We start from the raw sequence: 22,614 nt of genomic DNA on the forward strand, positions 1-22,614 counted from the left end.
CTCGCGGTGCTCCACCAATGCCAACGACCCGTAAACTCGATGGCATGATATTATTTTTGTACCCCTATCCGCGTCCCATCCCCCGACGTTATTGATGTCGGTTAGCATTCCGCGAAGCATTTCGGTAAGGAATATGCCCGTCGAAGCGTGGAAAAATGGTAAAAAGACGGGATTTCCAGGACAGGGTCTCGTAACAGAATCGTGGATCGCGTTAGATGCCACTCGTTACGCATGTCAAACGTACAATTTGGAATTCCGGAACGTATTGAAATGTACGATCCCCGAACGCATGAATGAAACAAAGATATTCCATTTTGTCAAAAATCGCGATGTGCAAAAATAAATTTACCACAGCAGATGTATGTTCCGGGGAAATTTTTTTAAAAAAAGGGGGATGATACGTGATTGTAGCATAGTCAATGACATTTCTTATTCGCGAGCTTTATGGAAAAAATTAATCAAGATACATTCTCTCGCTAACTGAATGTAAAAATGAAGTGCACGTATTTCTGCTCGTCGTGGTCATATTACACGTGTTTGTAGTCGACATGCTGATTTTTCAACGAGGGGCTTTCGCGTAGAAAAATATAAGAGAGATACGCGCCATTCTGCGAGTCATCCAGTTTGACGAACTTAACCTTTCTTCTTTGCTCGCAAAACTAATTTGAATTCGCCTCTAAAGGCGGTGCCCTTTTACGAGGACGAAAGCGCAGGTTACAAATGTTTGTTCGCGGGGAATGGGGTCCGGGTTACGTGGCAAAGCGACGACATAAGAAACGGAAGGGCGAAGACAAGCGAGGAGAGAACAAGCGCGCGTAAAGTACAAACGAAGCATTGTCGAGATTCAATATACGTTCTGTAGATTCGCGAGTCATAACGAGGGGGAAGAAGGAGAGAGCGAGAGAGCGAGCGAGAGAGAGAGGACAACGACGACGAGACGGCGACGGACTTTGTGATAAATGAAATCCCGGGCGGATGAACGCGAAACGAGCGCGTTGAATATCGAAATTAGATGAGAGAAGAAGGTAAAGCGCGTGCGTACGCGAAAGGAGCGGTCGCGACTTACGCTAAGAATTGATTTCGGCCGGAAGAAGAGAAAAACGAGACGCGAGACTACTCTCTCGTCTCGACGAAGGAGGGAGGAGGATGTGTCACGTTGACGGTGGTAGTCGGCTCGGGCGCGCTCGTAGGTGCGGGAAGAAAAAGAGAGCGGGACACATCTCTACGCCCATTACGATCCTGGTACACTAAATCTTTGCCACTCGTGGACACGCGAGCATTTTTCACTCGCGCGCCGGGCTTGATTTCCGAGAGAACGACCCGAGGCCAACCTGTGGAGTCGCTTTCGGATGTATAGACGCGTACAAGGTGTCCAGAAAGTGTCACGAGACGGAAGTGGCGGTCGTGCGTGTCGCTGAGAAAGATTTAGTGTCAGGAGGCAACGCGGGAAAGAAAGAAGGGCGGGCAGCCTCTTGCGCGCGACCCTTTTGTCCAGGCGCGCGCGCGCACACACACACACACACACACACACATTTTTGCACGGAGAGAGGTTATATCAGCTGTAAAAGTCACATAATATACGAGCCGTCGCTTTCCGTCTCGCCAATTTCCGTCATCGACCATTTTCTCTCTCTCTCGTTTCAGGAAAACCTTTTCCGGTGCGCAACTGCACCCTGGCGAATCAGACGTACACCAGCGTGGAGGTGAGGTGCGTGCCGGGATACGACGGCGGGCTACCGCAGAAATTCGTCCTCGAAGTTTATCACGGCGACATCGACTATCTAGCCAGCAGCCAGCCCCTCTACAACGTCTCCAACCCGGACGAGCCAGCTTTCGCCCTCGCCGGACTGGAGGCCTCGGTCGAGGCCGGGGTCCACGTGGCGGTTTACGCCGTCAACGCCAAGGGTCGGAGTCAACCCGTCATCCTCAGCGAGGTCACGTATCGCGATGCCGAGAAACGCACCGGTAAGTACGAAATCACATCGAGTAACGTTATATCGTCGCAAACGCGCCCTGCGATGGCGTCAAATAAAATTGTGGAGTCCAACGTTCGGTCGGACTGCGTTCTATCGCCTGTTACTGACACGCGTCGATCAATCTCGAATTGTATCCCCATCGGCAGAATCGACGGTGGTATCGAATTAACTGCGCGCACGCGATGTTTCGTAATACTCTCTCGTCTTCTTCTGGCACGAGGCTATTGCTAGCCAAGTCGGATTAGGATTATCGCGCCAACAACAGGGTGAAAAATTGCGTATTATCTATCACTTAGTCGGCGCGAGAAGCGTATCGAATGAGAAACGTCGTTGAGGGGAAAAGTCAACCGAAAAACTCAACCCCGTTCAATTTAGCGGGCGATCCGCGATCGCCCGGAGATTAGCGGAAGGTGCTGGTCGAGTACACAGAGATCGACACAAGGTCACAGTCCTGGTTCGTGTGGGTCTTTCGGGTGGGGGGGAATGATTCGGATAGCGGCTGTTTTCGACGTGGGTGGTGTCAACGACGCGAGGCGGTAAGCAAGACGGATCACCCACCCTCGAGACAATTACGAGACGAACGCACCACACCCCGTCAGACGTTTGTATATATAGCGCCTCGTGCCGCTGCTTATTGAGGAAATGCGCCGGAACTCCGAAGAATATCAAGTATTTCGCTTCTCTCGAATACAGAATATCATTTGATCGATTCTCTGCGATATTATAGCGTACATTTATTTTTGATAAATTGATGTTCGCGTAGAAGCATATTTCGGTGTAATTGGACTTTATAAAATTTAGGTGATGCTCCAAAATTAAAAGAGAAAATAGACCAGACTCTGTGATGTGACCGCCGAGGCAATTATCAAATACCAGGTGCTTTGTTCTCGCCGCATTTTTTTTTTTTTTTTTTTTTTTTTGTTATGCCAGATTTGTCAATTTTGAGGTTTTTTTTATTATACACAGTAAAGAAGAAAATTACCATTTATTATAACTTCCAATTTTCACCGTTATGCACTTTTAAAATTAAACTTCGAATTACAAAATTTCCTCGTTATTTTTTTTATTTTTTTTTTTTTATTGAATAAAGTTCAAAAAGTTTGTTACATTTATTAAATAAAATCACGAATGTAGTCTGATTTTATAAATTAAAATAATTATATCATTAACTTTAGTTTTTCCATTCATCGAAAACTCGTTTAAATTAAGATGAGCAAACATTTTGCATTTTGCACACAGTTTGATACAACACAAGGAGAGTCGCGGAACGTGAAATAAATCTCTTCTGTCTCGTAAAATGAATTTGCATTCTGAAAATCGAACCGCTAATTATTTTCATTGTGAAACGTGATTGTAGAAACAGGCGAATCTCAACGCAACTGGAGTACAGGATAACGTAACGAGAACGTGGCGAAACGTTACGAGCGCGTCACGTTGCGTATCATTAAACACGGTGGCAAATGAAGCCGCAGCCAACGCGCGTACGCAACACAATGTAGTGTTACGTGCACGCGCGCATTCTCGTAAACAGTAGTTCTCGCAGTAGCCCGAGGTAAAACGGGCAACACCCGAATCAATTGTCAGTGAAGTGATTTACGGTCGTCGCAGCGCCGCCGATCAATTTGCCGCTCGATGTCGACCAGTCGCGGCTTTTCCGCGTGAGTTTCGGTTCCGTCGCTGCGAGCGCTAGTTCACGTTTGCCTGCTCAAAAACAAATGGAGGAATCTGCATTCGAACGCAGGAGCCGAAGGAGATTCTGGCCGCCGCCGCTGCGATGCGATTTATCTCCGGTATCGATCACCCGAGAAAACAACTGTCGCTCGGAATTCTATCTCATTTTGTACGCTCGTCACCTGCCGTTTGTACGCGAGGAATCGAAGGCGGCGGTCACCAATTTTTTTTTTGGAGGGGGGGAAAGACGGCGAATCTATCTTGCACCAGAAAGATCGAGGGGTGTTATTGGACCGTGCGAGAAATCGTGCAAATCGCAACGGAGTATTCGTCGCTAAACACGACGTGCGCCCGATGGATTCCAACTTTTCACGCGATTCCACACGAGTCGAGGGGGTGGCGGCACTTAAGCCGTTTCTAACTTATTACGCGAATTTTTGTTTTTTTTCTTTGTCTTGTTCCACCACATAGGCAACGAACATCGAATTAAGGAAAGCAATTACAGATAATGGTCCCGGCGGCACCCAGCGCCGGGACTGCGCGAAGGACTTAGGGAGGAAAAAGGGAGTAAAGCGGAACTGCAAAGGATGGAGAAAAAGGAAAGCCTATCCAAGAGAGATACGAATGTACAGGGTGGTCATTAAGCAGCTGCAGCTTTCCTTTCTCTCCGTTCTTGCGATATCTCCCTCTCTTTCCTGACCTCGACCGTTCTCTTTGACTTCCTTTTTCTCTCCTTTTCTTTTTATCTCCCACTCTTCATAGTTCCCTCCCTTATTCGCTTCTTTTCTTTTGCTTTCTCTCTCTTTCCCTCTCTCTCTCTTTCTCTCCCTTCCCCCTGGCTCTCGTCTTTTTGGACATTAAGCCGTTGCGCGTGCGGTAATTTTCCCGGGGTCATTTTTGCCGCTCTTCTTGCCCGATCGTTAACTTCACTTAGCTCTGTTTACCCCCGTCGTCATTTTTCTTGGTCCCCCTCTGTCTCCGCGCCTCTTCGGTCTCGTTCCCTCCTCCCATTCCCCGTTTCCCCGTTCATATTCCCGTCCGGTTTCGCGCTTCTCGTTTCCACGGGCGACCTCGTCAGACGTCGCCGAAGCGCCACATCCTTCCACGTGCGCGCCGCTCTACGTTTTCCCTTCCATTTCCGTTTTTATCGCGTAACCTCACCCGGTTATTTCGTCCCCGACGGCGATGGCGGTCACTTTTTTTTTCGTGGTTTAGTTGGGAAAGAATAATTAGCGTCACTATCCATCCTATCCGCGTTTCTCGCGGAAAAGTGCTTTCCTTCGAAGACCACCGCTTTAGGCGTGCACAGTCTCATTTATCGTCGAGAAATAAAAATCGTCGGACCGCCGCCGCGCCGATTCGATCAGCGACGCGTTGCAAAAATCGTTTTCAGATTTTGACGATTATTGGTGGATATCGTGAAATGAAAACGGCAGCCTCTTCGAGGCGACTTGTAAACTCCAACTTGAGCATCCACGTGGCGTAATCGAAAAGTTTCGGATTTCGATGCTGTTAAAAGTAAACTTTATCGGTTATCGATATACGAGCCCTTAATTCCCTCCTTCGTAGCAGTCCTTTACCCCGTACGTTCGCTCCACAGCGGTTTTGCCGCTTTCGTTGTTTGAAAGTTGCGTTTTTTTTTTTATAACGAGAGAGAGGTGTTATTTAAGAAAATGCTAATTAAATCAATCGCGAATCGGCATGCGACAGCAGAACGCGGAGAAACGTATAACGATATCCCCGGCGCTTGGCAGTTTATTTGTTAAACGCCATCAACCTCTCACAGCGACGATCCTCGTCCGAGAGGTACGCTTGCGAAACTGTCGCTCGAAGGCCTGCGCGAATTTTAACTAGCAGTTTGCGCTTGACGGAAAGAAGATTGTTCGAGGGATTGCTAGTCGCTCGTGCGGCGATACTTATTTCTTTCCCTGCTTCCCGTATAGACCTTGGAATTGAACGTAGTTATATATAACGAAAGTTGTGCAATATAAACTCCGAAATCTCTGGTTCTTTCGACGTAACTCTTTTACAAAAGGTATCATACGGATGAAACGCTGTATCACTTCAACTCCAACTACATATATATACATCAGGAGTAATCGTTATGGATTACAGTTCACTTTAGGTATCTTTCTAAAATATCCCGTTAATCTCCCTCAAATTCGAAACCGAAAATTTCACAAACGAACGTTCTCCATGTTACAAAACTATATCAAATTTACGGCGAACGCTGTGAAAATTTTTAATTACTTTGAAAATTAAAAGCGCGATTCATCATGCGCGCACACAGGCTAATAACGTTTTCGTCCATAATGAACACCGGTACTTTGTACTCGGAATTATAAATGTCGTGACATTTATAATCGATTTACACGTAATTGCCTTAGCCCGGGAGTATACGCGCCGTCTCTTACGTTTTCACTCTTTTAAGTTGAAGGACTTACCAGGGCGCCGCGGTGGGTTCATTATTCTCTCGCTTTACCCCACGGAAGACAATTATTTGAAAAAATGCTCTATCCTAGAAGCGATTTAGAGCTCGTGAATTAAATACCGGTCGACTGCGATCAAGTGCGGCTTACGGCGCGGGGCGGCGCGCTGCCTGGATTGATCCGGGCGAGGTATCCGCCGGATTAATTCGGTCGAAACGAGCCCGCGGGTATTCGAATTACAGCGGCATCAAGCAAGGGGTCTCGTGAAGATACGATCGTATCAGATAAAGGTTACGTCGACGCCACGCGACGCGACGCTTCCTGCAACAATCGAGATTAGAACCTAACCCGTCTACTCCAAAATCTTCCCGGTGCCGTCGAGACGATCGAAAGATCCCTCCGCCACGAACGTTTATTACGAATGGGATGCTCGAGATCCGCGGCTCTGCCGTGCCACAGACTTGGTCCTTTCATCTTGACTGTGCAAGCCGGATTGGGAGCCAATCCACTCCACGTGGCCGGATTGCGATGGTAATTACTGTCTGATTTTGCTCCGATACGCACCATCAAGCGTGTCCATATGTGAGCGTGTACGTATATGCGCGCGTACCAAGGAAGGATCGATCGACGAACATTTCTTCCCGGATCTGCTGATTGCAATTAAGAGGACGTATACGTCATAAACTATGATAATCGCGAATATAGAAAATATTTTCTTGTGCATTGAGTGCATGCGTTTTTCTCGTTTTAACATCTACAATGACATTTTTCTCCGAGGTTTTTCGTCTGACATGGAATGTACTCGTACGTTTCCTGCTTCCTGAAATTTTCGCAAGTGTCTCGCATTCTCGGAATGATGCATTCCCAGCGTGATACCGGCTAATTGCATCAAAGACGATCCGACCATCGACCTACCGGCCGTCTCTTCATCATCCTTCATTAGCTTTGATGAGCGCGCACGTTCAATGACGAATGATCCGGAACAAAGGTTTCCCGACATTTGAATAGCTCTGTTGACTTAGCATGAGCTTCTTAAGCGGTTAACACTAATCGGCCGATATGCTTCCATATTCCCCCATTTAGTCTACAAGTTCATTATTCTATGACGACTGAATATTGCGCGTGAAATGCACTTTTACAAGGAAAGCTTTATAGAATTGTAATGGTATTTTAAATTTAAATTCATTAAACGAGAAAAGGAAAACAATAATCAAGATGAGACCGTGATATGTACAATATAATAAAATAAAAATTCGATTTGGTTTTGAATCTTATTGTCATTGCCATAATAAAAGTTATCAGTATTGTTAAATTGATTATCAATTTAATATTTTGATATTACTATTCTGACTCAATTTAAGATTTCAAGATTGAAATAACAGCGCGCAGTTTGAAGAACTAAAAGATACATATAAAATCACAAGAAATTTTATTAAAGAAAAAAAAAGTATTATTACTAAGATCCCGTGACATTTCGTTAACCTTTCCTTGATTTTAAAATTGTAAGAAAGGGAAATTCTATTATCGGAAAATGGACATTTACGACATTTCGAAATCAAAGTCTAAAATATCAATTGAATTGCAAAGTAATTGGTGGCCAACACTTGGAACGTGTTAAGCCAATTTACATTGAAAGTCCCGAAAGTTTATATTAACGTTCCTCACCACAATGAGGTTCGGAAATTCGTTCGAGAAATGATCCATGGTGACGGAGCGACGGGAGGTGAGCCGCGTGAACGTTTCATTAATTGAAAGCGGGAGAGACTCTAAGTCGCTCTACCCGAAAGCGGGGGAGGAAAGGCGACGTAACAGCGATTTGGGGTCGACCCTACGTTGGAATTAATCCAGGTGAGCCGAACTTGGATTTGGGCGCGAGCTAAGCCCAGCTTCTTGGTGACTTAACCGGCCACCATGACCTCCGAGCTTCGTCTCACTTCTGACGTGGATGCCACCGTTACGTGGCGTAACCCTCCCCCTTAAAGACGATCTTCCCTAACCTCGTCGAGTATACCGCTCCTGGTAAGATTCATCCCCCGAGTTGCTCTTATAAGTCTCCCTTTATGCCGAAAACTTGGGTAAAATTTAATTAAAGTTAAATAAAATTTAGATTGCTGCTTACGTAAGAAATAATTCATTGTCACGTTCTTGCTACAAGAGATTGTTATTGACATCTTTTTAATAACAAAATCTTCGGGCAACAGCTCAAAGTTTGCGATTATTCATTCCGTGATAAAAAGTTTTTACCGTTAATACCGTATCAAATAACGAAATATGTACATAATTGAGATTGATCACGCGCCATTTGATTATCCGCCCCGTCAAGCAACGGAATAAATTGATGTCAAAGATATTTTGTTAGCACGGGTACACACCTTTCTAAAATCTCGCAAAAGTAAATAACAGACATAACGATCCATCAAAAATACGAGCAAAGTTTTCGGCATTCCTGACAGATGAAAAAACTTTTGTAACATTTCGAATCGGGACGATCAGAATTTTCCCCCTTTTTTTTTCTTTTTTTATCGAGTATCCCCCATCTGCGCGTCGAGGGATATTTTTCCCAAATAATCCAAGTGGTTAGATTCCATCCCTGACCCTACTGCAAGTCCGATTAGTGATCTAAACTTCGATGAACTTGGGATTCGGGAATCCGTTGGGATATGCGATCTTCTCTCTCACTCACTCTCTCTTCTCTCTCTCTTCTCTCTTTCTCCCTCTTCGAGAATCCCGTTAGTCCTTTCTCAAGGATCGACGATATAAGGACCGGTTTATCTTTACTACCCTGGCACCAGACGTTTCTCCGCGTAGAACTCGATTAAACTTCCATTGCAACTTTTACGAGACAGTATCGAAGGCTTAGGGCTGTATACGGTCGCTAACTGTAGCTATTCCCCATCGAGCGTAAGTTCCATTGAAGTAATAATAAATTGAAAAATTACCCATCGGCCTGAAAAACACACATACACTCGCACAAATGTGTCACTCGAGGCATCGTGCAAGATTCGCACGAGCTACGGCAAACGTGGAACGTTAGATTTATTAATTTTTATCAATTTAAATTAAACTTACGAATTACAATACTTTTGCGCTCTCAAGTGCGAGCAAGAGGAATTTATACAGGGAACAAAATGACGTAATTATAACTCGGAGTGTATTAAGACGAAACAACAAGCCGAAAAATGACGGGAAAATAAATGAAATATTTAAAAGCTTAAGTCGTCAAAGTGGCTCGCGGGGTACTCCGGCATCATAAATCTTCCTCAACTAAATTGTCAAAAGCCTTACTGCAGTTCATCCACAGAGCTGGATGAATTTACGAGAGTTTCTTAAGCTCGTTGCAGTAGGACTCCGTGTCGCTTATGTGTGCTCACACGTGACATGCTCGCCGTACGTGCTACTGCAACTTCCATAAATCTTCCTTTACAGTTTAGTCGAAGCCGTAGCCAATTACACGAAAAATGGAAACGACGATGCGTCGAATGCGCGATACTCGCATGATCGGCCCACAAAGCGGTATGACTTTTGCTTTTCGATTAGAAAAAAAATAGCTCTCGCGTCTATGGCGAACTGAAGTACACGAGATGTCGCAGAAAAATTTAGCGGAAATATTTATTTAATAGCGTAAGAATTTTATGATAATTAAAATTTTACATTTGTATAATTTTTTCTTTTTTCATGGACAACTTCTTCATCTCTAAATCGGAATCGGTGTATTAGTCACTAAAAGACAGTGAGCAGCCTGATTTCAGTAGTATATAGGTACATATGACTATATCAATCGGTGATGTACGCACTGTGTGCATAAATTGGATCAATGTATTATCACTAAGAGCATCCCTCTTTTAATCGGAATCACTGAAAGAAAGTGAATGATCGCTGATTCAGATTTAAAGAGCGCAACACTAATTGAATAATATCTTTTTTTATTTCGAGTGCCTCAGAAAAAGTTCTTCGGAGGAGGAATTCGAGCTCGCCGTTCTGACCGCCCAGCGGCTTTCCGCGAATCTGCGAAAAATCCATTCGCGCCCGCGAATCCGCGAGTCGCGCAGCGGCACGCGATCGAGACACGCGACGCGCGTAAAACGATGATCTCGAGATTCATCGCGTTCATCGAGTTTCCTAAGCTCACCATCACTCGCTCGGTGATGCTCCGGCATTCAGCTCGTTCCAGCGCGGCGCGGCGCCGAGTTCCTGGAACTCATTTACGGCCCGACACCATGCTCGGCATAATATCGCCGCGTGGCGCAGAACCTCTTGCTCCTCGGGTTACGGGCTCGGTCACGATGGTGTGTACTCTAGGCTGCCGGCTGATTAAACCCAGGGTTTTACGGGCATTACCGCCCACCCGCGCGCGCCGGCGAAATACCTCGCACGTACACGCGCCCACACGCGTGCGCGTTAATGCATTTATATGCGTAAATATACCTGTATTACGGCGGGAGTTGTCGCATACCGCGCAAACGAGACGACCGATCCGATTGTCGCAAAGCCGCTTCTCTATGTGGCGCCATAACGGGGAGAGAAAAAACGGAGGAGGATTTACCGTCGCAGAACAACCGTGGCTGCTGTATTCGATGTGAAAGCAATTAAACTTAGCAGACCGCCATAATTAATTATTTGACATTACGGCGAGGTATGTTTTGTCGAAGAATCTCGCTGAGCAAATTTATCTGCGGAAACACAAATTTGCTGCCGAAGCGAAACGGGGTCTGCTCACTGTATAAATAATATATTTCTCTGTGGCAATCGAGATATCATACCGAAATATTGTCATTTACAGATTCAACAAAAATTATCTTCAAATAAAATTTATATTTTTATACCAAAACTTCCCGCTGTTTAATAATTAATTACATTTATGAAATACGTGTTGTATCAGTTTTATTTTTTTCTGCGTCATCTCGCGATAATCTTGACTTTAAAAAATGCAAAATTTTCGTGCTACAGAAACATCTCGACGTAGAAATATTGTAATGATAATCGCGCAATTAGAAAAGAGCAGCCCGGGCAGAAAAATGGTGAACCGAGTGTATGTTTTCTAACGCTGGAATGATATACATTAAACGATATCAACGTGATCCAAGCTCGCGATACAAGCGTGCATTGGCCCTCGCGAGCCGGGGGGTTGGCTCAGTCGGCGTAAATAAGTTGGCGAGAATTTAAAGATTAAGGGCTCGCGGGGCGAGCGGTGCGCGGCCCTTTTGTAGCTCGCAGCTCCGTTTCACACACCGGCGCACCTGATCGCAACTCAGAACGATGCAAGAAAGCAGTTTTGTTAATTATCCGACAAAAACAGCAGGCGCGGTCCCACGCCCTGCTGGCGCTATCAAGCGGGACGCTATCACGTGTGCGCGAACGGAAGCCGAGGGCCACGGAGGCGATACGTGGCGCGGCAGGGTCGAAAGAGCGAAAAACAACGCTGCAAGATTTCTCATACCGGCGCGATGATCGTGCATGGTCGTGGGAAATTATTTCGACGTGACGCGCTAAACTGTAGAGCAAACCGCCGGTGTCATCGCGCGTCTACCCCGGCACGCAAAATTTTTTAAGAGCAAGGCGGACGTCACGTCCGTCGCTTGCTTTTTGTTCGAACACGTTCGACCCACTTTAGACGATTTATTATTGACAAATTCAGAATTCCGAATAGAATTTATAATTTTAAATGCTGCATGATGCGAAAAATGTTTGAAAAAATAAAAAATATGCAAACTTGTATTTTATTACACGGCTCCTAAAATTATAAATAGAATTCTATTCTGAATTATGACACAGATTGTAGATTATTCACAACGTCGGTTTTAAATTATATTTTAGAAAAACATGAATTTGAAAACCTTTCTTGCCTTCTTTTTGTCTTGGAAAATCTGACAAAATGTAAATTTATCTTGATACGAAATTACATTCTTCTTTGAAAATCAAATAATTATTTGTTCTAATGTGTGCGATATCATTCTCGGGATATAAATGATTCTTGCACGATTGCACTCGCATTTCGCGAGTGATTTTTAATCATTAGCGTGTTCTACGTAGCCGGATACTCTCTCATGCGTGCATTGCAATTACTACTTGAGATTCTACAAACGATCCGAAAATTTCGAATGCTGGTAAAACTCGTCGTGTACGTGACGGCACGACAAAAAAAAAGTACCGCGTACCAGATATAATTCCGACGTTGAAGAATATAAAATGTTTTCTCTACGACGACGTCAGTCGGGGGTTTGTTTGTTTACGCGAAGTAGCAAAGCCGTAGAAAGAGAAGGAGAGCATGAAAAAAATGAAGGGACTCGTAAGTAACGGGAGGGTGCGACTGCAGAGGCAGTCATTTTCCCTTTACGGCGACACAGTGTGGTTAATCCTCTGCCTCGGAGGATTATCCACATTAACTTTATTCTTCGACCGTCGGGCTCAACAACAAGTAACAACAATTCTTTTCTCCTTATGACTTGGTTTAATTAAATATTTAACATTGTCTCTGTGTCACAATACTAAAAAATGTATAGTACTAAAAAAACCAAAATATGCGCAAGTATACAATAATTTGCACTATTTATTAGCAAAAAGAGATAATTAGTATATTTTTTTTATATTGAAAAATACAGAAGCAATTGGTGCATGTTTTTAATCCTCTTTACAATTTATGCGAAATTTATTCGCGTGATTAAGCAGTCGGTTGCTGCGATTTCAACAAATGAAGCATAGTCACAACATGCAACACTTATAATTTCTCAATATTTATACAAATGTACATATGCAAAAGGAAACGAAAGAGTTTACAATTGTATTATTAATGAGAATTGTTTATAAATGTATAAGATATTATAGATATTAGGTATTGTATCCCCTCAACTAAACGATCAATGAGCGAATAAGTTTTAATCGGTCTTTGAGTTCGAAACACAGGAAGGTAAGAGTCGTGTTATCTTGTCGTTTCAGGTCAGGACGCCGGCATTGTGTTGTCGCCGCTGATAGGCGTGGTGGTTGGCGCTCTGGTGACTCTGGTGCTCATCATCCTGGTAGTGGTGGTCAGAGTACGTCGGGAACGCGTGGCAAAACCGCGGCACGAGAAACCGGCGGAACTCAGCGAGTTACCGCCTCAACAATACCCCTTGCAGAATTCTCAGCAGACCGTGGAGACTGATCCCGACGTGATCCCGAACAAGTTCGGTAAGACTCCTTCACTCCTCGAATCTGATACTCCGCTAAACAGTCTCTGCGCGAATCCGATTACGATCGTCTGTTGATGTAGACGGTAGATCTCTAGTCTGAATGGAGAGGGTGGCACGTGGTCTCCCTCAAACTTGGAATTGACCGAACACTTGTAGACCGTGAATATGTTTTATTGAAACGTCTTGCTAGTTGCGATTGATATAAAGGATGTGGTTATATCGAAAACGTATCAAACCCATCTTGTATGAATTAGATAAACGATAGATAACAGATTTTATACATTTTTGCTCCGTTGGAAAAATTTGTGTCTTTTTACGTCTTTGTGCGGGATGTTCAGTGATAGATGCGTTTAAAATAGCATTTCTTTATATAGTAAAAATAATCAAATTATAATTAATTTAATATAGAGAAGAATTAACGTCACGATTGCTTCTCTATATTTAATTTCATTTATTCTATTATTTTGTATTTATTTAACTTTGAAACTTCAAAAGTGGCTTTCAATCAAATTTAATTAAAGAAAGAAGATTTTCGTTTAATCGCTTTAACCGTGGTTTTAGCCGGTTAGCGTACTTTTTAAACTGCACGGAAGTTTGTTCGCAGAATAATAGAAGAAAGATTTAGTCTTCCGTCTTCAAAATTAAAATGAGTAGAATCGTTTTTCCAGGAGACCAGTATTTTTTGGATATCTGTTTTTATTTTTACATAAAAGAGTTGATCAAAAAGTTTAAAGAAGCACGAGATATCATTCCGTTCGCTAAACGCGCTATCACGAATTTCGGTCGCGACTTTGCAGCCAACTTTTACCCTTACCGCGTGACCTAAAATGAATAATTGGCAAAGAATAAGGAACCGGGAGAGGCAGAGACCGCACCCCCGAGCGCAACTTATTCTCCGCGTTTCCGCCCCATAACGCACTCGACTTGTAGTTCCCAACAGAGAACCCCGTCTGTTTCGGTGTTCTAGAGGGTAACCTCGTGGAGGTCAGCCCGCCGAGTTACCCGGGTGGTTATCCCCCGGGACACTGGGTCACGCCCGGACCTACACCAAGCATAGACGAGCTTTGCCACAAGTTCACGGGGAGGCCGACGGAGCTGAGGTTACCGTCGAGGAGCACGATACCGAATCTGCCGGGGATGCCGGTGACGGGGTTGATGGTGGGCTCCGGTCAGGGCGTCGTGATCGGCGGCGCTCAGGGTGTCGTCGTGGGTGGTGGGCAGGGCGTCGTCGTGGCCGGCGAGTGTCTCGACGGTGAGGCGATCAAACGAAGACTGATGGCGAACAGGCTGCCGGAGAGCTGCGTCTAGAAGCTTGGTTCGTCCACAGGTGCCAGCCGATGGTACCGTCGTCGTCGTCGTCGTCGTCGTCGTCGTCGCCGATCTGACAGCGTTCAAGAACACGGCTGTCGCGTGCGCCGCCGCCGCGCCGATCGGAGGCCGACACGAGATCCCGGCGAAAGGCGAGGCTCGAACGTACGTGCTCGAGTGTACTCGTCGCGTATTCAAGAACGATTTCGAGGTCGCGCTCCCCGAGGAAGCGTTCTCGTAGTCCGTTTTCGTGACAGCCGTCTGTTAGCTTTAACGTGTTTGCTAACGATCCTCCGGCGCGATCGAGACTCGTTCGACGAAAGGAGTTTGAGGAGAGAACTCGCTAGTCGGGGCGATCAATAGGACGCCCGGGGATACGTTACGTGTCGAAGATCGACATATTACGTTTCGCGAACGATTGATTTCGCTCGAGTCCGGTGGCGATCGATCGGGGGCGACAGGGGAGCGAGTTCTCACGCGCAGCGCGCCGCGACTCATTCGCAGAATGGTCCGCGAGATAGAGAGACACCGTCCGTCGCGATTGTTTCCGAAACACGATCGCACGAGAGAGAGTTTTCCCCCGTCGGGAAAATCGGGAGGGAAGGGAAGGCGGAAGTATGCGGAGAAGTTAACCGAAAACTCGTCCAAGTTTCCCCGCCCCGCCTCGGGAGGTATTGCCAAGTTCTAACATTCTGTTTTCGGTCGCCGACTTAACCGTCTTTGCCCCCCTTTTTGTTCCAAACCGGATGATCTTCGACGGTGTGTCTTCTCGAATATTTCTCCAAGTTCGCTTCTCTTCTTTATGGCGGCTGCGAACCATAAAGAGAGAGAACGGGAAAATCGAATCGCGAATTGCGAGAGCTGCTCTCGGATTGAACGCCGAATTTCAAATACGTCTTCGAGAAGCATCTCGATGAGGGAACGTCAAAATCTGTCTGTGTGCCCCTCTTTATTCCAATTCCATTTTTCGAATTTTATCCCACAGAATGAATTTTTATTTTATAGATATGTACATTCGGTATAAAAACAATTCTATTTTTTTTCTCTTTTTTTTTTATTTTTAGCCAATTATATTTATTTTGCTATATATATTTTTTTTTCAGCCCGGGGTGATTTTTCACCGGACGCATTAATCTTTTGTTCGTTATTATTCCTCTCTTTTTTTATTTGTTGCACATACACACACACACACACATACACACATACACACATATATATCTCCCTGCGAAACCTCGCTAGCATCTCGCAACGTCCCTAAATAAATCCGAATCCTACGAACGAAACGTTGGTCCGGAAGCATCAGGCCGTGAAACACGAAGAAAGATAAAAGGCTCTCGAACGAACCCCTTTTCCGATGGCTCGAATGAAGACGAATGGAGGAACCGCGCGAAAATATACCGGGGTTAGAGGAGGAGCCGCCGAGAAGAAGTCGGTCGCGAGGAGGGCGGGAGGGAAACGCGGAATGAAAGGAAGAAAGGGAATGCTCGATGCCACTTTGGCGTGTAGTTCGAAGGCGTGAAATGCGGTTTTAAGGTTGAACGATCAGCTCCGATATCGCGATAAAGCGAGAGAATGGGGGAGGGGTGGGAAACGCGGGCGTCGATATCCTGTTTAAATTCTTCGAATTCGATATTTTTGGGCACAACTTTCGCATATCGTAATACCGACAACGCCGAACGCGGTCGATGATATTTACGTTCGCGCGATATTACGGACGTGAGTAACGATAACGATATTAAAATTCAAGGAAATTCCCCGAGATGAAAGGGGAAAGCGCTCATGTCGAGCGCGTCTTACATATCGAATCTCGAGATCGCATCGATCGCGTAGATCCATCCCACTGCCGCCGCCGTGCCGTTCAATTTTTACGATCTCGAGTAAAAACAATTAAATTAACGGCCAGCTGAGAGAAGAGGCCAAACCCCCTCGTCCCAATGTCTCGAGAGGGATGAAGACCGAACCACGTACAAAGTGGAAGCGATTCTTACGGAAACAAAACCAGGCGCATATTACACTCTATTGGTAATTGTGATAGAGCATTTATAAATTTTTCTACCGCTGATATGAGTTTTCTGTACTCCCCGCCGAATGATGAAAAAAAAAAAAAAGAAATATTGCCCTTGCGAGACTCGGACGCTCTCAAACGTTCTGGAAGCGTTCTCACCGAGATGTAGGTGCGTGTATGTGTGTGTATGTGTACGCGTGTGTGTAAATATATACATAGTTCTAACAGGTCCTTCGTCAAATCGTTATTCGCGTTCGATTGCGACGAGAGAAAGAAATTGAGAATGAAAGAGAAAGAGAAAGAGAGAGAGAGAGAGACGAGAGGGACATGGCGCGATAACGTTCGCGACGTTCTATGCGTTCTCGCGCGAAGAAAGCTTCACTCTATAAGATTTTGCAAAAACTGGTCTTCCACGTGACACTTCGCGACGAAGTCGTGAAACTTCTACGGCGAGAATGGAACTAACGAATCGACGAAAAGCGTATCCCTAATGGAAACGGTGTAACGCGAACTTTACCCGTGGAAAAGTTTGCGCTCGCTTTGGATGATCGATAGACTCGTAATGTGTAAAAAAAAAAACAGAAAAAAGAAAAAAGATAAGAGAGAAAGAGAGAGCGTGTGATGGACCGAGGAATGAATAACGAGTGTCGCGTCGGCGACGCGAAGTAGTCGCTCTCCTCGGAATACGAGAGGCGAATAACGTCGAATCAATCGTCGAGTGTGTCTGTGTGTACGTGTGTGAGTGGATGTTTCGATGTGTATAAAGAGATAATGGTCAAGTACGAAGGTTGCTCGTTAGCTAATGTATTGTTGTATATATTATCACGGGAGAGTCTAACGATAGGTTGACAACGTTCAAGTTTTCGAGAGGAAGAGATAAGTTCGGCGGGACGACCTGTCGAGAGCGCCTCGTTTAACTTTCCGCCTCCCGCCCGCGCGGGTGGCCGGAAACGTGGCAATTGTTTTCCATCGACGTTTCACGTTTGACACGGAAGTCGCCCGACAACGCGCTCCACCGAGATCTCTTTCTCAAGCAAAGTTGCGCCCCTCGTGTCGTCGCGGCGTCGCAATATATATGTATATTTTTTTTTTTCTTGATGACCGGTTTTTGGTGTTGCGCGCAGGCGTCGAAGGTATTTTTCAAACCCTTTTAACATTTTTATTGCGAATGGAAGCTTCGTTATACTTCTCCGTCGCACAACCTTTTTTTCCCTTCTCGAGGAAAGAAAGAGTCCCGGTTTTTTTTTTTATCTTCTCTTCTTTCCTAAGCGTCGATAGTTTTGATAGTTGGATTCTAATAACGGGATCTGTTTCAAAACTTTTCGAGCCACGTAAATCTTTTTCTTCAGCCATTTCGCGACGATCCCTCGAATCTAGCAATCATTATCGAATGATCGTCGAAGAATCGAGAGCGGTCAATCGAACGGCACACATCTTTCATGTCCACGAGAATTCATTCAAAGTTGAAGAATGAGCGATGGTGGTGACGTGTTTTAAAGCGGACCGAGAGAAAGTCAGACAGAATTAGAATAAGACAAAATACTACTGCTCGTATTCGTTTTGTAAGAGCGAAGAGGGGACTGTCGGGGATATATCAATCTTTTTCGCACACACCCGCGCGAGGTGCTTATTCGGCGAGGGCGTGCTGCGAGGAGGGTCGCCCGAAAGTAGGTGCCGAAAGTCACGTTCTCGGTCGGCGTGACCCATCAACGATCAAGCGCGAAGGAGGATAGAAGAAAGAAAAGAAGAAGAGGTAAGCGCGCAAGCGGTCACGAAGAAGTAACAGTAGCGAGTAATGTACATAATCAGCTGTAACGACGCGAGAGAGTCCATGTAAATCGATCGACGGTCGTAAGCCCGAACCTCAAGTTCACTGTATAGGTGATTTCATATCAGGCCCTTCCCTCATTCCCCCCCGCCCCCCCCTTGCCCTTGTCCGTCACCCGACCCGATATCGTTTAACTAACTCGTATGTATATACTACACCATGTTTTGATCTGAATAAACTGTTTAATTGTCCGAATTCCCGAGGCGTATACACTCATTTGAAAGCGACCTGGCGAGCGGTAGCCGGTATTGCTTTTCCGCGCGCAACTTCGCGGTGCACGGAAGCTTGGCGCGCTTATATAAAGTAAAATAGAGGTGGCCCTGACAAACGACGCTCACGTGCCGCAAAAAGGAGATAGACGCGGCTGAAAAATGGGGGCCGAAACTTCCTTCTTTCCGTTTCGACGAAAAAGGAATACGCGGCGCGTGAGGAGTCACGGCGGAGCCGTGGCGGCTTTGAGAAATTCGCGGTATGCCGCTGGAAGCCCCGGGCTCTCGCACGTAAGTTTTTTTTTTCGCTTTCTTCAGGCATCGCGAGTTGTGTCTCGCGCACGCGTGTGCGCTCCGACCGCGCAAATCCGACTCGAGAAATATTCTCTCTTTAACGGTTCGTGCATCGGCGGTCGCGTACATCGTGACACGTACGCCGGTAACGGAGCAGCGGAGAGCAGCTTCTGCTTCTGCAGCGGAGAGATATGCACGCGAAAAGGCGTGTAATGAAAATGCGAATTTTTATCCCGACTTCTAAGATTTTATCTGACATTTTACGACGATACATAGGCAGGCCATAAAATCGCTTGATATGCACACCTCGCGAGCTCCCTCGTGTGCCCTTGAGCATCGCGGGGATGGAAAAAATGGAAAAGATGTCGCGCGGAATTTTAATCCTGTCTCATATATATTCGCGGTTATCAAGCACACTCCGTGTATAAAAACTGAGAAAGAAAGGGACATCTTAAAATATCTTTTTTCGACGAAGTAACAACGTTTTGCAATACCAGCTAAAAGTTATTGAAATTTAAAAATTGCAAGCTTTTTAGATTTATTTTTTTTTTTTCCTAATCCGTGACAAAAAATTTTGATTGTGAAATATTCAAATTCTGGCATTGAAACAACTGCAAAGAACAAAACAAATAATTTGGTTTAAGCTCGAGCTATCAGACTAGAGATTGAGACTGGAATTTAACCAATCGAGAGAAGAAAACCCAATCTCAAGTTTAGAACTTTGTTTTGATTGGTCAAATTCCAATCCAATCTCAATCTCAATCTCTAGTTTGATCACGACTTTAGACAGCGTAAATGACCAAATTTAGCTACAGCTTTAGATAAATAACTTTTAAACCAGTACTGTCTACTTCGGCCAATGTAGATTAATTTTAATTTTACTTTTAACTTACTTTTTATCTTTCTTTAATTCTCAGAAGAAGCTAAAGTTAAATCGAGGTTAAAGTTAATTTACATTGATGGAAATTGACATTTATGTTATGAGCCAAATAAATTTGTACATAAATATTAGAGTTTTATAGTATTTGTGGAAAATTTGATTTAATTTGCAATGCTACTTTCTGATTCAATTTATAAGTACTAAACGTGATTTTATATTAAAAAAAATTAGTATTAAATTATCAATTCATTGTTTCAAACAAAATTTGTTTGTATCAGTATATATAATCATAAATTTTTTTAAGAAAATTTAATATTTTTATAAATAAATTGTTGGTATGATAATTAAAAATTGTTTTCTGTGTATAAGAGTTCATCCAAGAACAAACAAGAATTAAATAAAGACCTTTCAAACCAACGCAAACCAATTGCGCTCAAATTTTACACAGAATACTCAAATGTAATAATACAACAATTTATTAAGTTTTCTGTAATGTTTTGAGATGCGACACATATATCCTCAAGTGCGTTTATTCGCATGTGAATACTACAGGAATTTCTGTAACATCTCACAAAATCTCACAATTCACATTTTTCACTAAAATTCCACACGTTATTAAGACAAAAGCTTCGTACAAACTTTTTGAAAGAAAAATATCGTACGTGCACCCATCGCAACGCGATATCTCGAATTTTAACACACACAATTTGCGAAATTACGTTTCCGCTGAATTCTCGTCAGAGCATTCCGCTCACTTCCTCTCCATTTCCTTCGTTGTATCGCATGAAAATAAGAGATCTCGCAGTCTTTGATACATCTCACGCGGCACGCTGACGATAATATCCATACCTTTTACCACCATGCGGTTGTACGTCTCGAACGCGGAATATTTTATTCCCTCGAGATGCGGCAAATCTGTCGTAGGCTTAAAGAGAAATAATGTGTTAGGGTAAGCGAAACCCGTGCATCCAGAGTTCCTCCAGCGGCTTTAAATTAATTTATGCTTACCGGCCGATCGGGAAAAATCACACTCGTCATTCTGTGGTACAGATCCTCCGTTTTGCTGCTGTCGCCCCAAAGACCCTCCGTATAGGTCCAACAGATGAGACCGGCAATGATAGCTCCTTTTATAAAAAACGCCGCGGCCCTGCCAAGAATTGCGTTGGTCGAGAGCGGCGGAGAAGATTCCTCCTGAGAAGGTTCACGGTACTGTGCATGAATAAAGACGACATATAAATAGTTAAGTGGAATGTAATATACCCGACCCAAATTTCATCACATCAAACATTTAAGGCTGCTTGGATTTAACCTTAATCCGTTTAAGCAATTATGCATCGTTCTATATATATAAATGAAGTAATTTAATAAAATTAATTATGATCAAAATTAATTAAATGTAATACTAATGTATGTAGAACCAGAAATATTTGTGGTTGCTGGCTATATATTAGCTTCTCATACGAGTACAACATTCAACTTTTATTATTGTATGAGATATTTAAATTTTAAATTGCGTGCCTTAAATGCATTTGTTTAGAATGCGCTTTAATGCGACAGTTTTCTGAAATTAGAATGTCTCCGAATTAAAGGAATAAGTGTGCCAAATAAGTATCGCCCGTTCCGCGTTATTTAACATCGCTTCCTGTTCCAAGACCTCGACGATGTCCCTAACAGTTACGGCGACTCGGACCGCCCTCCTCCATTAGAGACCCATCGCTATAGTAGTGTACACCGACTGTCGAGCTAATTCCAGGTAAACGCAACTACGTATCGACTAACCAATTCCGTACAGGTGCTCGAACACCATCATCTCGTTACGCGGCGTGTCAATATCGCGCGCGGACCAAGTGAACGCTCCGACACAGCGACAAGCCACATGATTTAACCGAGAATTGGATGCCTCGCTATTCGCGTCAAATGTCTTCAATATCGTGCTAAAGATACCGCACTCTCGTCTCTCTATTTTTATTTAACGAACGTTGAACGACATTAATATTTTTTCATCTCCGAGTTTCATGAAAACGTTTCATAAGTTATATTGATTATTTACGTAATTTGCGATTCCAGGACTAATTAAACCTTTGACAACTTTGATAACCTTCCCTCACCTTTGGCGGACACTTCCCATGCTCGTCCTTCCACGAGCCAACTTTAATTGCCACCGGTCTAGAGGTCCGGTAATCACTCGCGCGATTAGGATTGGGGAAGGAATCCGCATCTGTGCTAACGATTCTCTGAACTTTCGGTCTCACGCATGTTTTCGGGTTGGACAGATTGATGGTCTGTACGACGCACTTTGTCCCTCTCTTCATATTATCGAATGTAATTTTCGTGCGAGGAGTCAAAGTTATCGATTTTGTGTTGCGAACTACGAGACATCCATTTGCTTCTCTCGATGAGAAATCTTTGCAGGTGAGAAGATATAGGTTAAAAACAAAAAGAGTCAGTCAACTTCAGTAAGCTTTAAGATCTAATTTATTAGATATTGAAAATAGTGATAAATAAACTCGCGGGTATATTTCGATGCTCAACAGATCAATATTCAAGTAGATGTAAGAAAAATAGTTATTTACATACTCATTAGAAATTAAACTTACATGAGGGATCACTCTAAAATTTTTGAAATGACGAAGAGCCTTAAAATTTCATTTCTTCTTTTCTCTTTATTTTAATAAAAATGTTTCGCAGAGCTTCAACGAGCGTCTGTTAAACTGCAAATTTATCCGACGCTACGACATACGGTCGAGTGACATTTATTAAAATCGATTAGCTTTTGTTTGTGATACGCCACTCGCTTAATACACCGACTGCATAATCATCACATTATTTACATTTGCGCAATAATATA

At 44.1% G+C, this 22,614-nt stretch overlaps 2 protein-coding genes across 4 annotated transcripts in view; one reads left to right on the forward strand and one right to left on the reverse strand.

Annotated features, from left to right (window-relative positions):
* Positions 1-18,578, forward strand: part of LOC105203640 (nephrin) — a 379,020-nt gene extending 360,442 nt beyond the window's left edge. For all 3 annotated transcript variants that reach the window (XM_011172495.3, XM_026132948.2, XM_026132949.2), the window contains 3 exons: positions 1,645-1,965; positions 13,010-13,240; positions 14,210-18,578. In XM_011172495.3, coding sequence (XP_011170797.1) covers positions 1,645-1,965; positions 13,010-13,240; positions 14,210-14,550 — 893 coding nt within the window. In that variant the 3' untranslated portion in view covers positions 14,551-18,578. The remainder of the gene's footprint in view (positions 1-1,644; positions 1,966-13,009; positions 13,241-14,209) is intronic.
* A 1,702-nt stretch (positions 18,579-20,280) lies between these two features.
* On the reverse strand, positions 20,281-22,177 carry LOC105203646. The gene is made up of 2 exons (XM_039458223.1): positions 21,846-22,177; positions 20,281-21,036 (listed from the first exon to the last, which is right to left on the reverse strand). Exons 1-2 carry the CDS (start codon positions 22,076-22,078, stop codon positions 20,760-20,762), a joined length of 510 nt encoding a protein of 169 aa, XP_039314157.1. The 5' UTR covers positions 22,079-22,177; the 3' UTR covers positions 20,281-20,759.
* Between the last annotated feature and the right edge of the window lie 437 nt (positions 22,178-22,614).

Source organism: Solenopsis invicta, chromosome 16 (assembly GCF_016802725.1).
Source record: "Solenopsis invicta isolate M01_SB chromosome 16, UNIL_Sinv_3.0, whole genome shotgun sequence".
Taxonomy (NCBI): Eukaryota; Metazoa; Arthropoda; class Insecta; order Hymenoptera; family Formicidae; genus Solenopsis; species Solenopsis invicta.